Source organism: Ursus americanus, chromosome 14, assembly GCF_024610735.1.
Source record: "Ursus americanus isolate L20-20 chromosome 14, mUrsAme1.1.p, whole genome shotgun sequence".
In the NCBI taxonomy this organism is placed as follows: Eukaryota; Metazoa; Chordata; class Mammalia; order Carnivora; family Ursidae; genus Ursus; species Ursus americanus.
Window position 1 is genome coordinate 57,144,552 of NC_142140.1, and position 20,125 is coordinate 57,164,676.

General features: G+C 56.4%; 2 protein-coding genes across 3 annotated transcripts; one reads left to right on the forward strand and one right to left on the reverse strand.

Moving 5' to 3' along the window:
* Positions 1 to 128: 128 nt before the first annotated feature.
* On the reverse strand, positions 129 to 11,015 carry FSD1 (fibronectin type III and SPRY domain containing 1). Of its 2 annotated transcripts, XM_045804360.2 has the most exons (13): positions 10,921 to 11,015; positions 9,835 to 9,930; positions 9,486 to 9,617; positions 8,560 to 8,661; positions 7,605 to 7,627; positions 7,287 to 7,408; positions 6,621 to 6,830; positions 3,519 to 3,617; positions 2,589 to 2,748; positions 2,153 to 2,232; positions 749 to 1,000; positions 549 to 637; positions 129 to 448 (listed from the first exon to the last, which is right to left on the reverse strand). In XM_045804360.2, exons 1-13 carry the CDS (start codon positions 10,933 to 10,935, stop codon positions 338 to 340), a joined length of 1,491 nt encoding a protein of 496 aa, XP_045660316.1. In that variant the 5' UTR covers positions 10,936 to 11,015; the 3' UTR covers positions 129 to 337. The 2 variants fall into 2 exon arrangements, with proteins under 2 accessions (XP_045660316.1, XP_045660315.1); XM_045804359.2 differs by lacking the exon at positions 10,921 to 11,015 and having other exon boundaries at positions 9,835 to 10,006.
* A 1,694-nt stretch (positions 11,016 to 12,709) lies between these two features.
* Positions 12,710 to 19,687, forward strand: TMIGD2 (transmembrane and immunoglobulin domain containing 2). The gene is made up of 5 exons (XM_087867743.1): positions 12,710 to 12,755; positions 14,728 to 15,087; positions 18,728 to 18,763; positions 18,862 to 18,963; positions 19,260 to 19,687. Exons 1-5 carry the CDS (start codon positions 12,710 to 12,712, stop codon positions 19,685 to 19,687), a joined length of 972 nt encoding a protein of 323 aa, XP_087723869.1.
* The last annotated feature ends 438 nt before the right edge of the window (positions 19,688 to 20,125 follow it).

Below are 20,125 nucleotides of genomic sequence, written 5' to 3' on the forward strand. Positions count from 1 at the left end.
ACTTACTCAGCAAAACCTGCCACCGGACCCTACAAGAAAGGCCCATTCTAGCCAGGAAAGCTGAGGTCCAGAGAGGTTTGGGGCACACTCAGTGCCAGCCAGCCCCAAAGAACCATCAGCACGGCCTGGCCAGTGATTGACTTTTATTAGGAGGTGACGTGGGGACGAGGGCCCGCCCTGGTGCCCGCTCCCCGTTGGTGACCCCTCCCCCCCAATCAGGAGTTAAGGCTCCAAGCAGCAAGTGAGAAGAGGGTGGCGGCTGAAACCACCAAGGCCTGGGGATGTGGGAGTGGGGGGCTCCGCAGACTCAGCCGGGCCGGGCAGGCCGCCCGGCCGCCTAGGTGAGGCTGGTGTTGGAGCTGCTGGTGGCACTGCCCCGCTTCTGCAGGCAGCGCACAGAGCTGGGGACCTGCAGGCCTGTCGTCACCTGGAAGCTGCCGCACCACACCTGGGGACCAGTGACCTGTGAGGGGGTGCTGGCAGGCTGAGGAGCAAGGCCAGCCCCGGCCCCGCCCCCGGCCCCGCCCCCCCCCCCGAAGGGCTCTCACAGTGAAAGCGGGCAGCAGAGGCTGTGTGAACTTGGCCTTGAAGGTGTGCAGCAGCTGTCTGGTACGCGCATTGTAGAAGGACAGGAGGCCTGCGGGGGAGGCAGAACGAAGTGCGGGGGGGAGGAGGCGATGAGAGGGGCTTGCGGCAGAGAGCAGGCAGGGAGAGGGGGCTAGCGATGCCGACCGGGGCTCAGGGTCACCTTGGTGGAAGTCGCAGTGCACACCCAGGCAGTCGGGCACGGGGGGTTCCAGCACCTTGGCCTTGTTGGCGTGCTTGGCGGTGAAGCTGACCTGCAGCCAGTTGTTGACATGCAGGCACCAGGATGCGGCCGTCTTGCCCAGCTGCTCGAAGCGGCCCAGGCTGCGGTACGCCACCCCCACGCCGAACGCCTTGCTGTCCGGCTCGTAGCGCACCTCCCAGTAATGCTCCCCGCCGTCGATCAGCGTGTCCCCTGGGGGGCGGAGGGTGGGCAGTGGGGGCTGGGTGGAATCGGGTCCCAGACGCCCTTCCACAAAGGGGTGGTCACCCAGCTACTCCCCAGACCCCAGCTCTTCCCCCCAGATACTCCTCAGTTCCCAGCTGTTCCTCCCAGGTCGTCCCCAGGCTGCGTCCACTTCCTCTAGCTACTCAGAAAGCCCAGATACTCTCCAAGCCTCAACTAATCCTTTCAGATTCTCTGCAGGTCCAAGCTACTCCTTCCAGATGCTTCCGGCCTTAGAAACTTCCCCCAGTTCCTCCCCATGTTCAAATACTCCTCAGTCCTCAGTTCTTCCCGGAGACTAGATAATCCCGACCCTTGCTCGTGGCCGATTCCAAGTATGCCCACAGGCCTCGAGTCCTGCGGGAGCGCAGGTGCTCCCTGACACTCTGGGACTCCTTCCTATCGCTTTCTGAATCTAGATTCTGCCCAGACTCCCGGCTCCTGGCGGAGCCCAACTTCTGGGCCTCGGCTCTCCCCCGAGCTCAGCTAAGCCCTGAGCGCGCGCTCTCCCAGGTCCACTGAGATTCTTGCCAGCTCAGCTCCTCCCCGATCCCGCGACTCCTGAGCTGCATTCAGCTTCTCTGCGCGCTCCTGCCCACCACCCCCAGCTCCTGTCCCTCTACTATCTCAGCTCCTCCTCAGACACAGGGCTCACCCCGCGTACATGACTTCTCCGGGCCTGCTCCTCCGGACCCCAGCTACTCCCCCTACCACAACGAGGAGAGGCTCTTCCCTCTGAAGTCTCAGCCACCCTGCAGAACCCCCCCCCCGCCCCTTCCCCTGTTTCTTCCCCTAACCCCACCTCTAGCCAAGAACAGCAACCATTCTTTCCAGCTACTTTGCAAATCCCAGGCACTGCACAAACCCCAGGACCCCCTCCCCACCGCCGATCTCCAGGCCAGAGCCTCCATAAGCTCTGCCCCCCCCCCCGGGAAGCCCACACCCCCCCAATCCTCCCACTCCTCCAGTGCCACAGCAACATGTTATTGGAACCATTCCCAGAAAGCTTTGTTGTTGGTGGTTGCCTCAGTTTCCCTAGCTGAAGGAGTTCTCTCCTACCCCCCACCATCAGGGCCCTGCCCAGAGTGTCCCTGCTGTCCCCCTGTCTTCGCCCCTCCTTACCCAGCACCGTGTAGGACTCAGCGGTGAAGCGGTCCCGACCCCCACGACCCGAGGGCATCCTCTTGGGGGATGGCACACCTCTGTGAGGGGCGGGGAGGGGAAGGCTCAGTTAGGCCCTCAATGCCCCCAGAGGAGGGTTTCCCCGGCCCGCCCAGCTGCTGAGGTCTTCTCCTCAGTCCTCCACAGGACTCGATTCTTTTCATGCAGTGGCCCCCGCGTGTCAGAACACGCCCTGCCCTTCCTCCTGTGGACAACTATTCAACTGTCAACACCCAGTTAAAAACCTCTTCTCCCTTCATTTGCTCTTTGCGCCCCTCCAGCTCCAGGCCCCTCCTTCCACCCCAGCCTTGACCACGCTGGACTCTGGGCGTCCCTGTCCAGCTTGATCTCCTCCACCCGACACTCAGGGAGGGCAGGGGGTGGGGGGGCCAGCTACCTGGCTGGGGAGTTGACGGGAGACGCTGTCCGCCCCTTGCCATCTTTCTCGCGAGCCTTGATGTCCTGCACCTTCCCGCCCATGGCGTCCCACTCCACGGAGAGGTCATCCACCCGTAGGTTCTGGTGAGATGTGGACGCATCCAGGCGGAACATGAACGCTGGGGCCGGGCAGACGTGGGAGTCACAGAGATGGGGAAACCCGGAGAGACACAGAGAGAGACAGAGAGACAGACGGTGACCAAGACAGACCACGACAGGGACAGAGAACAGGAAAAGTCAACAGAGACCCAGACAGAAAGACAGAGAGATCAACAGACAGACTCAGAGGCAGACAGATACAGAGAGGACAGGCAGCAAGACACCAAGACAGACAGATGGGGAAGCTGGAAGGGGCAGAGCGTGCAGCCAGGGGAGCGAAGGCCGAGGGCTTGTTGCCTAGAGGTCCCTTAGGTCTGGAGGCATTTTCAAAGCGCTTGTGCTCTGTGCTTCCGTTGGGGATTAGTCTCAGGAAAGGGGCCCGCTATAGCACGATAGTTAAGCTAGACTGCAGAAGGACTTCTGATAAGGGCAAAGGTGTCACTGCAGGAGAGTAAGATCGGTCTGCACGACTGATATCCCATCCCCCACTCTAAGAGCCCTTAACTATTTTTGTAGAAGAGAGAATGTGTGTGTGTGAGAGAGACAGGGTAAGAGTATAATACCATCCAGGTAAAATGGGATCCACTGCAAAAGCAAAAACAATAGCAGGCTCACATTAGACACTCAGGCTATGGAATCTCCTGTGGACTAAGCTCTGAGCTTCCTGGCAGCCAGAGCAAAAAGGGTCACAGAACCCTGATTAGAAGATTATCGTTACGCACTATAGTACCTGGGGCCCCAGGGTGAGGGGTTATGGAGTCACAGGCAGGGTGGGGGGTGGGCCAGTCACCTGGTGTCTCCAGGGTCACCGACTCGGAGAACTCGCCTGCAACTGCCTTATTACAGGCCCTCACACGAAAATTCATGTATTTCATGTCAAACTTGAGACCTAGGAGCAACAGAGGGATCTCAACATTGTGTACGCTTTGTGCAATCGGTTATAGGTCCCTGTGTCCCATAGTAATCCCACCACCCCTCACGCTAAGGAGCACCTCGCAAACGACATCTTATCCCTGAGAAACCCCCCTAGCCCTCATTCACCTGTGGGGCTATGGGTTACTTGGCTCCGCCTCCAACCCAGACTGGCCAATCAGGCTGCTTTAGGAGGCAGTAACAGCAATTGGTTCAGGAATAGCACATGACTCAAACTGGCCAATAAGAATCTTCCCTGGGACATCGGGCTGGTATTCTAGGGAGCGGAGTCACTGTCTTCCCTGGGCTGGCCAACTAGGAGGAAGCTCTTCTTAGGAAAATTTATCAGCCTCCTTCAGAATGCAGCCCCCAGAGCCGACAAATTCAGGGAACAGTGAGCAAGTCATTTGCTGGAACCCCTGGATCTAGCCATGCCGGGTTAAAAATTTCCCCTACTTCTAGGATACGTTCCACACTCTCTTATGTCCTTTTTTTTTTAATCAGTTTCTTCCAGTCTTAAAAAATTAAAAAGGCAACTACTTAGTTGTCTTTAGTTGTGTTTCCCCTCAAGCTAAACCTCTGTAGACAGCTGTCTTCACTCCTACCCCCTCTCTGCTGCCTCACGTCCTCTCCCTCCTCTGGCTTTGTCAGTCCCCACCTTACAGGACCTCCTGACTGACCACTCCTTCCCTCCTGGAACATTCTCTTTCCTCGGAAGGAAGGCGTCTCCTGGACGACCCCTCTGTTTGTTCTCCCTAGGTCTTCTTTGCAGGCTTCTCCCTCCTTGACACCCTTAAATGTGGGGGCAACTCAGTCTGGGGCCCTTACTCATCTCACTCTGCTCCCTGACCCCTTCTTGCCTTTCCGATCCCATCCATCCACCACAGCACCCACAGCCCAACCTCTAGCCCAGACCACATGTCCAGTTGCCTCCTGAGTGCTCCCCATGGGATGCCCATTCCCTGACCATCCTAAACAGCATTCAGCACCCCCTGCTCTAAAACCTCCCATAGCTCCCCTTGCCCTCCAGATAAAGACCCCGTTCCTCCTTTCACTTCTCCCCACAGATGTGGGAGGCAAACTTAACTAGTTCCAGACACAAAGGCCCAGCCCTCTAGCCTCTGAGCCCTTCATCAGGCTGTTCTTTTACTTAGAAGGCTGTTCTCCACCCGCCCCTTCTCTTTCGGGCCTCAGGCTGGCTGCCACCCCCTCCACGTGCCCAAGACTGTCTCACCCTTCTCGGATCCCCTTCTCCGAGAGTTCAGTGCTTTGCTCAGCAACACGGTCTACTACCCCCGAGCAAGGATCACCATCCAGAAGGCTCAGTTTCAGAAACCTGGAACCCATCTGACCATGGACGGTCTGAACTCACTGCGGGCCTCAGTTTCCCAGTCTGCAAACCGACAATCATATTCCCCATCCTAAGCAGGGTTCACACAAGGATGAGATGAGTGGAGGCATGTAAGCTATAGACACTGACTGTCCAAGCGAGCGAGAGGGCAGGTGGGCTACAACCACCCACATGGGGTAGTGGCTGGATGAGTGTCCTCAGCCGCAGCCGCAGTACCACACACCTGTGATGGACTGAACTTCCTCCCCTGCGGAATTCGCTCGCTAAGAGTTTTGTAGAAGGCAAGAGGGTATGGCGAGCGGGTGGTGCATCAGGAAGCCTGGGCTATAGCAGCCCTCCACCTTGACCGTGGTGGCGGCCACGAGAATTTGCACCCGGGAGAAAACCGCACGCATGGATGATGGCGTACCGTAGCACCAGGGAAACGTGGACTGACACCGCAGAATGCGCTCGTGGCCGTTCCTCGGTTTTGACACTGAACCATAGTTACGTAAGCCGCTACTAGTGGCAAAAACCCAGTGTGTCCACCCACGGGAACATTCAGCCTGAAAAAGGAAGGAAATCCTGACCCGCACTACAACATGGATGACCCTTGGGGCCGCTGCGCTCCGGGAAATAAGCCAGACACGAAAGAACAAATCCTGTCGGATTCTGCTCACATCAGGTACTGAAAATGGTAAACCTCGCAGGGGCAGGAAGTGGATGGTGGGAGCCAGGGGCTGGAGAGTCGGTGTTCCATGAGGACGGAGTTTCAGTTTTGCAAGATGGAACGTGATGAATGGGATGATGGCTTTACAGTGTCAGGAAAGTACTACTACCGAACTGGACCCTTAAAAATGGTTAAGATGCAAATTTTACGTTATATGTATTTTACCGTAATAAAAAAATACACATGATGGGGGGAAGTGGGGTATTTTTATTTTGATTCCAATGCAAAGGACAGGCCCTCTTGCTGGCTGGTAGCTTTTCTTTCCTGCAATTAGCATACTCATTATTAACCATGTATGCTAATTACAGATAAAGAACGGGCTGATTATAGCCCAAGAGCTGCGGTGATAGTTATCGTGTCAGCAAGGCTCTCCCCGCCGCTGAGGATTTCCCTTGGCTCAGGACGGCTTCTGAAACTCATTAGGGACCCCCTGATTTTACCCTTCTTTAGACCCTCCCCTACCGGCTGGGGGATTCCCCACGCATTCTGCTCTCTTACACCTGCCAGGGAAATCCCCAAACACTGGGAAGATGCCAGCTCCACGAGGGGAGGGATTTTCGTCCGCTTTGCTTGCTAATGCAAAGGCCGGCGCCTGGTACACCATAGGCGCTCAATACGCTGCAATGGACAAACGCTGGATTGTAGCTGGGGATGCAGAATGCCTTCTCCCCCGGGCCTCAGTTCCCTCATCTGTAAAATGCTGATGATAAGCATGTCCATTACATGTGGGTAAAACCTTTAGTAAGCCCTCCACGAACAGTGCAGGGGCGATCAACAATATTGTCTTATTATTACTTTCTGCTACTCCCGATCAGCCCAGCCAGGCTCCCACTGAAAGGGGCAAGAGGATCCTGGGACTGCTGAGCTGCACCGGGTTGGGGGTGGGGGGGCTGTTGGCAGCAGGGCTGAGCTGCCCTTACCGGTCAGGGTGTACTCCATCTGCCGGATGCCCTCGATGACCATCCAGGGCTGCTCCTCCTTGAGGCGGGGCGGGCCCTCGAAGTTGGTCCGCCGGTACTCCAGCACGTAGTGGTCAATCTTGCTGTCCTCGTCCGGCATGCGCCACACCAAGGTCACGCAGTTGTCTGCCACCAGGGACTCGGCCAGGTCAATCACGGGGGCGCTGGGCACTATCCAGGACAGAGGGGAGCAGGGGAGGGGAGGTCAGGGTCCTGGGCCTCCGGAGGCCAGCTTACTGAAACTCGTCCATCACACTACAGGCCTTCTTGGGGGCTGGCCCCCCCCCACCCCCGGGTACTGGGGTCTAGGGGTGCAGCTTCCCCAGGGTGGGGTGGTGCGGAAGAGCTTTCTCGGGATTCAGCCAACAAACGGCTGGGCCTTCTCAGGACTCCACCGTTTAGAGGTAGAATATTTTCAGTTCTCTGATAGGGGCGTGGCCTTCATGGGACTCCACCCCCTGGTGGGTGGGGCTTTCCAGGGCTGGCCCACTGGGGGCGTGCTTCCTCATGGCTCCACCCACAGGGGGCAGGGCTTCTGCCTCTGGGGTTCCAATGCCAGGCTTACTCCAGCCTTTCTCAGGGTACCATAGCCCTGAAATCCAGGGCCCGAGAAAGTTCCCTTCTCACCAGGTAGGAACTTGAGTGCCTGTAGCATCCTCCGCTCCTGTGCGAAGTCCACCATGAGGTGACTCATGTTGTCGCTGACCTTGGCCTTCAATGACAGCCGGAAGGCAGGGGCCATTGTCACACTGCAGGGAAGAAGGCGGAGGCAGCCTGCTGGCAGGCATCTCAAGGGGGCCCGGGCCCAGTTCTCGGGAGTGTGTGGGAGACGCACTCCCTCTTGTTCTGGTTCAGTGCTCTGGGCCCAGAGACCCTCACCTGGGCATCCCCACCTTCACACCAGGGGCGGGGCACGGGGGTGGGAACCAGATCCCAGCATCTTACCCATCTTTGATTTGCTTGGCAGCCTAGAAAAAGCAACAGAATAAAAGTCAAAGAGTTTTCTTGATGGAATCAGAAAGCTACTATACAGACAGGTAGACTGAGGCTCAGAGTAGCAGCCACTGGCCAAGTCCCCACCACTGAGGCAGAAACACTTGGCCGTGCCCCAGAGAAATTAGGGGCAAAGACAGGCTCCTACCCCCACACCCCCTCCCCAGTGCCTGGTGCCCATTATATCCAGCTGGCCAACTTAGCAAATAAAAATACAGGATGCCCAGTTAAACCTTCATTTCAGATAAACAAAATGATTTTTTGGTATAAATATGTCCCATTCTATATTTGGGACACATACTAAATATTGCATGGGACATATTATACTAAAAAATTGCTCATTGTTAGGGGCGCCTGGGGGGCAGAGTTGGCTGAGTATCTGACTCTTGGTTTTGACTTAGGTCATGATCTCAGGTTGTGGGATTGAGGCCCATGTCGGGCTCCACGTTCAGCATGGTGTCTGCTTGTCCCTCGCCCTCCATTCCTCCCCCTGCTCTCTCTCTCTCAAAATAAATAAATAAATAAATAAATAAATAAATAAATAAATAAATAAATAAAATCTTTTAAAAAATTATTCATTGTTAAATTTGAATTTCAGATACACAACAAATATTTTAATATAAATATGCTCCATGCAACATCTGGAAACACTTAGACTAAACATCTGCATGGGATCTGCTTACACTAAACAAATTATTCTTTGTTAAATTTAGATTTCAGATCAATCACGAATAATTTTTTAGCGTAAGTATGTCCTGTGGGATCTTTGGGACATACTTATACTAAATGTTGTATTGGCCATACTTATACTAAAAAAGTCACTTGGGGTTGATCTGAAATGTGAATTTAACCAGGTGTCCTGCATTTTATGGCATAGCCCTACCAGTATGGCTCCTGAGGTGCCCACCTGCGGGAAGTCATAGCGGTCCGTGGCCTGCAGGGTCTGGTTGGCTGTCTCCAGAAGCTCCTCGGAGCTCTCCAGGGCCCGAGTGCAGGCAGCCAGCTGGTTCTGGGAGTGAGTGGCATGGCACCGAGGGAAGAGACACCTCACCCCACTGCATCAAACCCACCGCGGCTCCCCACTGCCTTTGGAATTCGGCTGCCATGCCTTTCTCCAACTCCAGGTGGGGCAGGGAGGGTGGAGGGAAATGGGGCCTCACTCCTGGCAGTGCTTCAAAATCACCTGGGGATCTCTTTCTTAAAAACTGGAGTGTCCAGGCCACACCTGAGCCTTGGGGCTCCATATTCTCCTGGGATTGGGAATCTGGGATGTTAGAAAGTTTCCAGGAGGTTTTGATGCATCCCCAGTGCCTCAGTTTAGAGTGGCACAGGAGCCATGGGGTGGTGGTGGGGGGGGGTGTTTGGAAAGGGGGGTTGTTGCTAGATCTGGGGGACCAGTGGGAAGGACTGAGACATTGGAGGCGCTGGGTGAGGACTGGAGGAGAGAAGCAGCCAGGTGTGGGGGTGGGGCTGTGGTGACAGAGAAGAGGGGGTAGGAGGAGGTGGTAGAAACAGAGATCAAAGGGAGGAGGTGGGGTGGGGGATTGGTGGATCATGGCCAGTGAGGGGGCAGAGAAGAGACCAGGGAAAAGAGGAGGTGAGGCCAATGCCACTGGGGTGTCTGGTTCTAGACCCTGGCGACACCTGGGGGCCTCTCCAGGAAGCAGTGCGGGGGAGGGGGAGCAGGTTGGGAGGAAGACAATGAGGCCAGATGGGCTCTGCTGAGTCCGAGGGGTGCCGTGGGGAATTGGGTCTGCGTGAGGGTCAGGAGAGTCCCCCCCACACACACATGCAGCTCGTAGGTGCGGCTGGAGCCCCTCCCCCCACACACACCTGCAGCTCATAGGTGCGGCTGGCGCGGTCCTGCTTTATCTTCATGAGCATGCCCTCCTTCAGCTCCTCCAGGACAGAAAAGAGGGACTGGAACTCGGCCTCCAGGTCCTCCTGCACCTTGGTGGAGTTTGCCTTGGAGAGATGTTGCAGGGTCAGACAGGCCAGGGTTGGCCAAAGCCCATGCTGGGATGGGAAAACTGAGGCCTGGACACAGTAGCCAGGCCACGGCCGAGGGGCATCAGCAGTAACAGGCTAACTCCTATGGCTGTCCCTCCCTCCGTCCCTTCCCCCCACCTGTCCAAGACTTCCCCACCTCCTCCCATCCCTCCTGCAGAGGCGCCTTCCTCACCTCCACGTTCAGCAGCATCTGCTTGAGGGAGTAGATGAAGCTCTGAATCTCTTCATTCTTCACAGCCAGGGTAGTAATGATCTTCCGCAGCGCCTCCTGCTGCCGCGGGAAGCACGCACACATGCAGGGCCGGTAAGCCCCTTCGCCAGGCCCGGCTCCCCCACCTGGGGCTCCCCACTCTGCCGTCCTGGGATCCAGGAGAGGTGGGAGCCACGGCTCCAGTGAGCTCAGGCACCCGCCACGAGGCAGGCCCTGGGCAAAGCTCTGGCCCTATCTTCCCTCACCTAGCAGATGGGCACTGCAAGCATGCCCATTTTACAGCAGAGAAAACTGAGGCTCAAAAAGAACCTCTGGGGAAGGGGCAGACCCTGGGCCTGAGCCAGGTCTGCCTCAGCACAAAGCCTTCAACCTTGTACCTATCTACTGAGGGCCGGGCATGGGGTGAGGGGCTACCTTGGGGAAAGAAAACCCCAGAGCAAAATCATGCCTGTAGAAAATGGGCTATCCTGGGGAAGGGGAAATCTTGGGAGCAGGGATTAGCAAAAAGAAAAGAGGAACCTGGAGAACGGGGTGCCTGAGAGTCCAGGTAACTGGGGAGTGGGGGAGCGAGGTCTGGGTGAGGGGACGCCTGGAGAGAAGGACGCCACGCGGGAGGGTCCTGCTGGGGCCTGGAATCCTGACCTAGGCCTCGGACGGGTCCCTTTTCTGGGGGTGCAGGATCGGTGGGACAACCTGTGTTGAGCTGGAGGGGGGTCCTCCGGGGTGGGGCGGGTTAGAGACCGGACACCTGGTCCGCAGTCCGGATGGAAGGCGTGGGGGATGGGTCAAGGCTGAGGCTGGGATTCTGGGCGCGGGTGGGGGGCATGGAAGTGATGCGCCTGGACCCCGGCAAGATGAGGAGAGGTCGGGGCGACGGCTGGGGGGGTGGGCTGCGTCCCGAATTAGGGGGCTTGATCCGGGAGGGGTTGGGGCCTCGGCCGCAAAGCAGCTGCGGGGGTGGGGGGGCGCTGCGGCATCACCTGGTCCCCTCCCCCTTGTCCACCCCCGCCCGGGGCCCCGCCCAGCCCCGCCCCGCCCCGGTCCTACCCTCTGGTCCTCCATGGTTTCAGCCCAGGTCTTCCCCGGCCCGGCCCGCGGGCCCCGCTCTCTCTTCTGGTCCTCAAGCTGCCTTTGCCGCGACCACGAGCCAATGGCCCGCCGAGCCCTCCCCGCCGCCGCCGCCGCCGCGCCCCCCGTCAGCGCTCCATCACTGGCCGCAGTGCGCACGCGCGCCCCCCGCGGCAGGCTGGGAAACGTAGTCCTGGCTGGGGTCCCTGAGAGTCGGGTCCCCCCAGAGCCTGGGGCCCGCCTGGCTACATTGGTAGTGATGACAGAGCTGCGGAGAGCTCGGAGCTGGGAAGCAGGTTGCCTGGGTTCGACCCCCGGCCCTGCTGTGTGACCTTGAGCCCATCCCTAGTCGTCCTGGTGCCTAAGTCTCCCCACTCTTGCACCCATGCCATTCTTGGCTGCTCCTCAAACTGGAATTCCATACCCCCGCCCCCCGCATGAGATCCGACCCCTAACAGCTCACGCTCCTTGCGTTTACTCCTAGCATTTACGTTTTGCCCGAGCGGATGTTCAGCCTCCAATGCCTTCTTTCTCTCCCCAAGGCACAACTGAACTCCTGTACATCCCACAAAGCCCCAGGCTCTCACATCCCCTCCAGGAGCCACTCTGCCTGACCGGAAGCTAGAGGTCTCTGAGTGTCTGTGTCCAGCTTGGTCTTCCCATTCGGCCTGGGGCCAGATCTATCCAGGATCTCCAGCATTGCCTCTGGGCAGAGGGTGGGGGAAGGGTAGCCTTTGAGAAGAAAGTGGGAGGGAGGAGTTGGCCGGGGCAGGGGAGGCTGGGAAGCTGTGTGTGTCCGCTGGGGCGGTGTGGGCAGAGTGTCCCGGCAGGCGGGGGCCGTCCTACCGAGCACACAGGCCCTCTTCTTTTTGGGTGAGAAAAGAGGTCATCACACCGTGGTTGGGGGTGACACATGGAGGCCTGAAGTCTGCCACCTCCTCCCCGCCCCAGGGTGACAGACGCAGGGCTGGAAGAAATTCCAGGGCCTACGAACCTCCTCAACTGGGTCCCCAAACTTCTCTGCAGGCTGTGGGGATGAGTGAACCGCCATACCTGTCGTAGGACCTGAAACCCTCCGCACAGATCTTCTCTGAACCTCAGAGGACGACACTTTGGAGGCCAAATAATTGAAGCTAGGATTCGGATCTTCAATCCAAGCTCAGGCCTCTCCCTGTTCCCACACCTGCATCACCTAATCTTCCGACATGTCCCCCCGCCCCAGCTCAGGTGTGCTTATTTTTATTTTTATTTTTAAAAAACCTTATTTATTTATTTATTTATTTATTTAACACAGAAGGAGAGCGAGCACAAGCAGGGGGAGCAGCAGGCAGAGGGAGAGGCCGAAGCAGGATCCCTGCTGAGCAAGAAGCCCGGTGAGGGGGCTCCACCCTGGGAGAACGACCTGAGCTGAAGGCAGACAGACGCTTAACCAAATGAGCCTCCCAGGCGCCCTCGGGTGAGTTTAAATAGCATCTCCCAGAAAGATTTGCACTCACTGGGACGCATTATTCCATTCACATTCACATTCACATGCTGCCTTTCAGATTAAAAAACAAGAACAAAACCAAAAAATCTTTGGGGAAACCCAGGCACCAGAGGGGAGGAAGTGGAGCCCTAAGCGGCATTAGTTACTAGACCTGGGCTGTGTGGCCTGTGTGTGGGGGCGGAGATTGTGGCAGGAAGTCTGTCACTTAGGATGGGGGTTTGGGGGGTGGGGTGGGGTGGGAGTGGGGCGCCAGCCAGGAGAGGGGGGCCTGGTGGGCCAGGAATGGAGTCTCTGGGCTCAGCGCTGGTCTTCCTGGTGCAGTTCTGGGGTGAGTATTGGGCCCCCCTCCCCTCCGCCCTCCCTCCTGTTGTCCATCACCCCAGCAGCCTGCCCCTGGCTCCAAGACCCTGGAAACCAATCTCTCTGCTCTGCTAAATAGGGCCTGTTTCTCTCTGATACTCAGGGGTAAAGGGTTCTAGCAGGATCCTCAGAGTGGGTCCCTAGAGTAAAACTCGCACCGCGACCTACACACCAGGCTTGTGTGAGCTGGCCCTGCAGGCGTCTCTCATCTCCAGCCTCCACAGCATTCCCTTTCTCACTCTTGTCTGGCCTGCTGGCCTTCCTTCCTTCCTTCCTTCCTTCCTTCCTTCCTTCCTTCCTTCCAGCACACCAAACTCCATCCCACCTCCGGGCCCTTGCACCTGCTGTTCCCTCCGCCTGGATCTCCTCTCTCTAGCATCAGCTGCATCTCAAATGCCAGCAACTTGATCCAAATGCACCCCTTCTAGGGGGTCTGACAGGCACCACAGATATCTCGGGACCCAAGGCAAACTCTCATTCTTCTACTCCAGCCCCGCTCCTCTGTCAGGGTCCTCCATATTGGCCCAAAGCCACCGCCATTCCCACAGTCCCGGAGGCTAAAACCTTGGAAATCTGCTACCATCCCTCTTTTCCTCCCTCAATCTATTCAGCTGCTGATCGCTTTTTTCCAGGGTCTAGCCCCCATTACTATGCTCCTGGACCCTCACCCCCAGCCACCGCTGGCCCCCACCCCCACCCCACTGTCTGTTCTTACCACAGCAGTCAGGGTGATCTTCTTAAAACTTAAATTGGGGGGCGCATGGGTGGCTCAGTTGAGCGTCGACTCCATGTCAGCTGAGATCCTGATCTCATTGGTCGAGAGATCCTGATATTTGGGCTCCGCACTCAGTTGGGGGGGGAGGGGGTTTGCATGAAATTCTCCTCCCCCTGCTCACATGCTCTCTCTCTCTCAAATTAAATAAATAAATAAATAAATAAATAAATAAATAATTTAAATTGGACCATGTTTTCCCCTGCTCCCCTGGTTTCCCATCACACTTAAATTAAAAAGCAAACTGCTCCCCTTTCCCCACCCCCACCTCCCCACTTCCACCCTGTGGCCTGCAAAGCCTTGTATAAGCCGCCCTGTCCAATTCCACTTCCTCCCTCTCTCCCCCTCAGTCACTCTGCTCCAGCCACAGGGGCCCCCTTGCTCTTTCTCTAACATACCTGGCATGGTTGTGCCCCGGGGCCTTTGCATGGCCTGCTCCCTCTGCCTGGAGTGCTCTTCCTCCATTTTCCTTTCTTCCCATGACTGGCTACTTCTTACCATTCTGATCTCCATTCAAACACCACCTCCTGCAAGAAGCCTTCCCTGACCACCCTCCATAAGTAGCTTCTCTCTCACTCATCCTTATTCTCGAACAGGATTCTCACTTCACGACATCCTGTGTGTGTGTCTCTCTCTCTCTTCCCAGACTGTCAGCTCCAGGGTGGCAGGAATTTCTGTCTGTCTTCATCAGGTCTGTGTCTGTGTCTGTGGTGTCCCGAACAGGGCGTGGCACACACAAGGCGATACTTGTGTGCCGAGAGCTGGACTGGTCATAGAGTGCTCCCTGAAATCTGACAAGTGCCAGAAGAAAATTAAACCCATTTCACAAATGAAGACTTTGAGGGGCGCCTATGGGTCAGATGGTTGGGCATCTGCCTTCCGCTCAGGTCATGAACTCAGGGTCCTGGGATCGAACCCTGCGTCTGGCTCCCTGCTCATCGGGCAGCCTGCTTCTCCCTCCACCTCTACTGCTCCCTCTGCTTGTGCTCTCTCACGCCGTCGTATAAATAGATAAAATCTTTTTAAAAAAGAAGAAGGCTTTGATCTTTGCAAGATCACATAGCCTCAGCCCTGTGGGCTCACTAGGGGAGTAAGTCACACACACACACACACACACACACACACACACACACACAGAACAGCCTTACTCACTTCTTGTACCCCCTAGTCCTGCAAGGAGCCACAGGCCTGAGAGTGCAGCAGGAGCCCAAGGAGCTGCAGGTGACGCGGGGCAGCCAGGTGACCTTGGCCTGCCAGGTGATACAGTCCCAGGCGTGGGAGAGGCTCCGTGTTGAGTGGACCAAGGACGGCGTCTCCTTGTGTGAGCCACACATCACCAATGGCAGCCTCAGCCTGCGGGTCTGTGGGCCCCGGAGGCAGCTTTCCTGGAAGCCGCCCGGCAATCTCACCCTGCAGCTGGACGGCGTGAGCCTCAACGACAGCGGGCACTACGTGTGCGGCGTGGCCGTGGAGATTCCGAAGCTGGAGGTGGAGCGGGGCAATGGCACGCAGCTCCTGGTGAAGAAAGGTACGGGAGCAAGTGGAGGGGAGAAGTGGGCTCTTGGAACTGATAGGATCTTAAGACTCTAGAATCTCTAACTCCTAGGAACATAAACTCTGAATTCTTCCAATCGGATTCTTAGAAACAGAGATCCTGCAAACTCAAGAACATCAAAATCTAGAATTGCAGAACCAAAGACACGCTGGAACGTATCTTTCTAGACCAGGACTCAGCAAACAATGTCAAGGGCCACAGAGTAAATACTGTTTGCTTTGTGTTCTGTGTTGCAATGACTCCCCTCTGCCGGGAAAGCGTGAAAGCCTCCATAGACTGGACAGGAGTGAATGGGTGGGGCTAGCCTCCAATAAAACTTTATTTAAAAAAACAAGCAGTGGGCCTAATTGGATCCACAGGCTGTAGTTTGCTGAGCCTTCTAGAATATCACAATCACGAAGACTCTTGAATACGTGTAATTCTGGAGTTTTGATTAAACACCATCCCAGAATCTTTTTAAAAAGCATGTTATTAAAGTATCCATGACACACAGAAAAAAAGCACATTTTGTGAGTGGCCACCTTCGTGAATGGTGGAGGCTTTCGTCCATTTGGGCGGCAATACTGCAGACAGGGCGGTTTAAAGACAGCAGAAACTTATTTGTCATAGTTTGGGGGGCTGGAGGTCCAAGACCAGGACCAGCGTGGTTGTGCTCTGGTGAGGACCCTCACCCTGCCTCGTAGCTGGCGCTCTCACTGTGTCCTACGCGGAGGAAGAGGCAGGATGTGTGGGGGTGTCTTCTTTTTTCTTTTTTTTAAGATTTTATTTATTTATTCGACAGAGATAGAGACAGCCAGCGAGAGAGGGAACACAAGCAGGGGGAGCGGGAGAGGAAGAAGCAGGCTCTTAGAGGAGGAGCCCGATGTGGGGCTCGATCCCATAACTCCGGGACCACGCCCTGAGCCAAAGGCAGACGCTTAACGACTGCGCCACCGCCACCGAGGCGCCCCTGTGGGGTGTCTTTTATAAGCGCACGCATCCCATTCGGGAGGGCTCAGGACCCAATCACCTTCTGAGCTCCCACCTCCTCCTTCCAGCACCTCCGGGGTTAGGACTCCACGGAGGAATGGCAGGGGGGACACATTCGGACCACAGCACTGGATATTCACAGCCTGAGCCCGCCCGTTGCACCACGACCCAGCTCAAGAAACAAGATTTCCTGCCTCCCAGAGCCCTTCCCCCCACGCATGCGCAGCGCATTATCCTGACTTCTAGCTGCATAGATGTCTTTGGCCTGGCTTTGTGCGCTACTTAAGGGAAATCGCAGGGTGCGTGCTCTTCTGTGTCTGGCTTTCTTCATTCAACATCGACTCTCCCACTCAGCCCGAAAGCACGGCCATCTTGGTCATGCAAGAGCGGGACGTTCTTTCTCTTTGCTGTAGACCCACCACGATCCGTCAGTCCGATTTGCTGTGGATGGGCATCCGGCAATCACGGATAAGGCCACTGTGAAAAATTTACAACTTGTCTTTGGCCAACGTAGGCACACATTTCTGTTGTGCCTCAGACAATTCTAGAATCTCGAACCACAAAACAGGATCTTGCAGTTCTAGAATCCTAGAGACAGAATTCTAGGCTCTTAGAACGACAGCACTCTCAATGGGGAATCTTGCTCCTAAGGAGGCAAGAATTGGTTCTTGGGGAGCAATGAAAATTTTACTTTTTTAGGTATAAAGCATAGGTGTACATAAAGAGATTCACACTGTATCTGTGGTACTAAAATGTCACGGGGGAACAAAGTAGGATTTGAAAAGTCTCTTTGGGGGGGTGATAATGAAAAAAGGTTGAAAAACACTGACGTAAAGGGATAGATGATTCTAGAATCTTAGCATTGCAGTATCTTAAATGTTTTAAATAGGCTTTTAGAATTTTTCAGTCTCAAGAGTGTGTAAGGACAGATAATTCTAGAATTCTAGAATCCACATTGAAAGCCATTGACTGTCAAGGCTGGAAGGAATTTCCCAGATCAGCTAAGCCAGCTGCCTCCATTTAGAGAAGAGAAAGCTGAGGCCCAGAGGAGGCCAAGGCGTGTCCAGCCACACACACGAGCCAGGGATGCAGCTGACTTTCTTGAGAGCCCAGCTCATACACTCCCCCTCCTCTGCATGACTCCCCACTTTGGGCCAAACCCTGCGTAGAGCCTGGAGACTCCAGCTGACCCAGATGGGGCTCCCGCTCTCTGGGTGGTTCCTGAGGGCCTCGGGCACATGCCTGGACCCATGAGGCAGGATGGAGTGGCTCCCCAGCGCCTGGCCCAAAGAGATGCCCGTTCCTCTCCAGTTGGCAGGACCCTCCCACCGTCCGCCTCTAGGGCTGTGCACTGCGGCTGTCCTGCCTGCTCCCACCTTCTAGGGCTGAGAGGGCCAATTAGCAATTAGCAGAATCTGGGGAGCAGAGGCACCAGGCTGCGCGTTGTCCGCATCTGCAGGGACACGGACTGGCATGCATCCAGCTCCACACAGCTGGCTCTCCCCACCCCCACAACAGCTGCTTGGTAGCCCCCAGGGACCAATGCCAACTTTATTTTTTTTAAGATTTTATTTATTCATGAGACACAGAGAGAGAGAGAGAGGCAGAGGGAGAGGCAGGCTCCCCGTGGAGTCGAGGGCTCGATCCCAGGACCCCGGTATCACGATCTGTGCCAAAGGCAGATGCTAACCGGCTGAGCCACCCAGACGGCCCTCAACGCCAACTTTAAAACATACAAGATGAAGAGGTCAGGGGCACTGGCCTCATCTTAGTCACACCAGGAGCCTTTGGCTGGAGCGTGTATCAACTACACAGACCTGGAAACATGTCCCCACTCTGCTGTTCACTTGCTGTGTGACCTTGGGCCAGTAACTTGACCCCTCAGTGCCTGTTTCCTTCGCTATGGGTTAGGTGCCTTTGAAGTAATTATATCGAAAAAGTTTATTACAGGGTCTGGAACACGATAAGCCCTCAGTAAACCTAAGTGATTATTTATGTCTATTATGCTGATTATTCATCAAGACTCATGAGTTCAGGCCAGTATAAGCTTTTTCTTTCTTTCCTTTCTTTCTTTTGTTTTTTCCTGAAACAGAAAAGGAAAGGGAACTGAGGTGAGCAGCACCTATGTTCAAAGCAGGGCACTGTTGCTGCCTGGGTGCGTGACCCCAGGCAAGTGACTCAGGCTGAGACTTAGTCTCCTTGTACGTGAAATGGGCTTGACAGCAGAGTTGAGCTCAAAAAACAGGAGCCATAAAGATCATGGATCCCGTGACCAGGGTCGTGGAGCTCATGGTGGGAATGATGGCGCTCATGATGTCAGTGAGGGGGCTTATGGGGGTGACAAAGCTTGTGATGGGAATGGTGGAGCCTATTATGGGGTGACGGGGTTCATGGCAAGGATGGTGGAGCTCATGATGAAAAAAATCCATTTGGCGATTATTTTGCACTAATCGAGCAAGGCAGAAATGGGCCGCCTCGTTTTTCAGAAGAGGAAACATGTCCAGAGGGACACCTGCCCGGACTCACGCAGCATGGCAGGGGCGGAATCCTGACGTCCCCCGTGGGGTAGGGAGGCTCTGACCCTGAAGGGTGGAGGCTGGACTCGAAGGTGAGCACCTCCGAGACACAGGTTTCTTCTCTACAGATGGCCTGCCCACGAACCAGACCTCCACCTACTCAGGTGAGCCCCGGCCGCGAGTCCCGCCGCCAGCCCCGCCCTGCCCCCCGCCCCCCGCGCCCCGTCCCCCGTCAGACCGTCCCGCACTCCCCCTCCCCCAGGACTCCTGGTGGCGCCGCTGGTGGCAGGGGGCGTGGCCGTGGCCGCCATCGCGCTGAGCGCCTGTGTCTGGGGCCGCCGTCGCAGCCGGCGCGAGGACTCAGGTAACCGCGCAGGTGGCGGGGAGGGCGGCAGACGTGTTCCGCCGGCGCCCCTGCCCCCGCGTGTCGGAGGGAGGAACTGCACCCGCTTGACAGGGACGCAGTGCGCGCCGCATCTGTGCCTTCTGGAAGGAGGGCGGGTGGGTCTGCGCGGGGTGGGCGAGAGAAGGGGAATAAATGGAGAAGTCTGGCTCCAACGCTCATGTTTTGTAGACGCGGAGGTAGGCTGGAGAAAGCCAGGCTGTCTCATGTGATTTCCCTCTCTTAGTCTGTGTCATCCCTCCCTCCCACCCTTGCAGGGCATCCTCTTTATGGGAACGTCCTTTACCAGCCCCGGGGGGCCCCAAAGAAGACTAAGGCGTGGCGTGTGGAGGGGAAGGTGCTGGACAGCCCCAGGGCGAACCAGAAGGGTCAGAGCTTCTATTCGATCTCTTTTCCCCAGCCTCCCAGCCCCCAGCAGCGCCTGGCCCAGAAGCCTTGCCCCAGCCCCAGGTCGAGTCACCCCATATCTACTGTCGGCGACTCCCCTAACCCACGCCCCTCTGGGCAGCAGTGGCCAAGAGGGCTCCTTCAAGTGGGAAGAGGACTCGAAACCCCAGAAAAGACCCCCTCCCACCAATGGCCACGTGAAAATGTGACTGATTTACCAAAGAGACAGGGAGTTCAACAGCCCAGCCCAAGACCCCGGCCTCATTACTGTAATGCCGGATTCCTCCCTCACCCCTAAAGCAGTCAATAAAGGCTTATAAAGGAAAGCCGGATTTTGTGATTTTTGGGGTGTTAAAGATATCTGAGGGGTGGTCTGGGGGTTCCTGAGCCTCGTGATGGCTGGGGTGAGCCACTGTGGTGAGGGGACTCTGTGATGACTGGCCAGCTCCTTCCTCTTATCCTTGGAGAGTCATGTCCAATTAGCAGAGACGTGATGCCCCCGATCTCCACACAGTGCCTTGAGCTGGAAACCGCCCCCCCCCCGGGGTCGGGTTGGAGATGAAAGGTGACGGGGGACATTGGGGCTCCCTGGAGTTTATCAGCCCCCCGGGTCTCCTGTCCAACTGTCACCTTGAAGTGACACCAGCTGGGATCTGCTCCCCTCCCCCACTTCTGCTGTTACCATGGGGACAGATGTCCTTTCAGCAGCAGCATCAGGCCACGGCTGCCTGCCCGG

Bases quoted from the DNA above. Each gene is read 5' to 3' on its own strand.
- FSD1 (XM_045804359.2), bottom strand. From the start codon at position 9,957: ATGTGTGCGTGCTTCCCGCGGCAGCAGGAGGCGCTGCGGAAGATCATT. The intron at 9,618-9,834 runs GTGAGGAAGGCG...CATCTCTCCAAG, and splicing joins AGATGCTGCTGAACGTGGAG to GCAAACTCCACCAAGGTGCA. The intron at 449-548 runs GTGAGAGCCCTT...ACTGGTCCCCAG, and splicing joins CTCTGCTGCCCGCTTTCACT to GTGTGGTGCGGCAGCTTCCA.
- TMIGD2 (XM_087867743.1), top strand. From the start codon at position 12,710: ATGGAGTCTCTGGGCTCAGCGCTGGTCTTCCTGGTGCAGTTCTGGG. The intron at 18,764-18,861 runs GTGAGCCCCGGC...CCCCTCCCCCAG, and splicing joins CCAGACCTCCACCTACTCAG to GACTCCTGGTGGCGCCGCTG. The intron at 18,964-19,259 runs GTAACCGCGCAG...CCACCCTTGCAG, and splicing joins CAGCCGGCGCGAGGACTCAG to GGCATCCTCTTTATGGGAAC.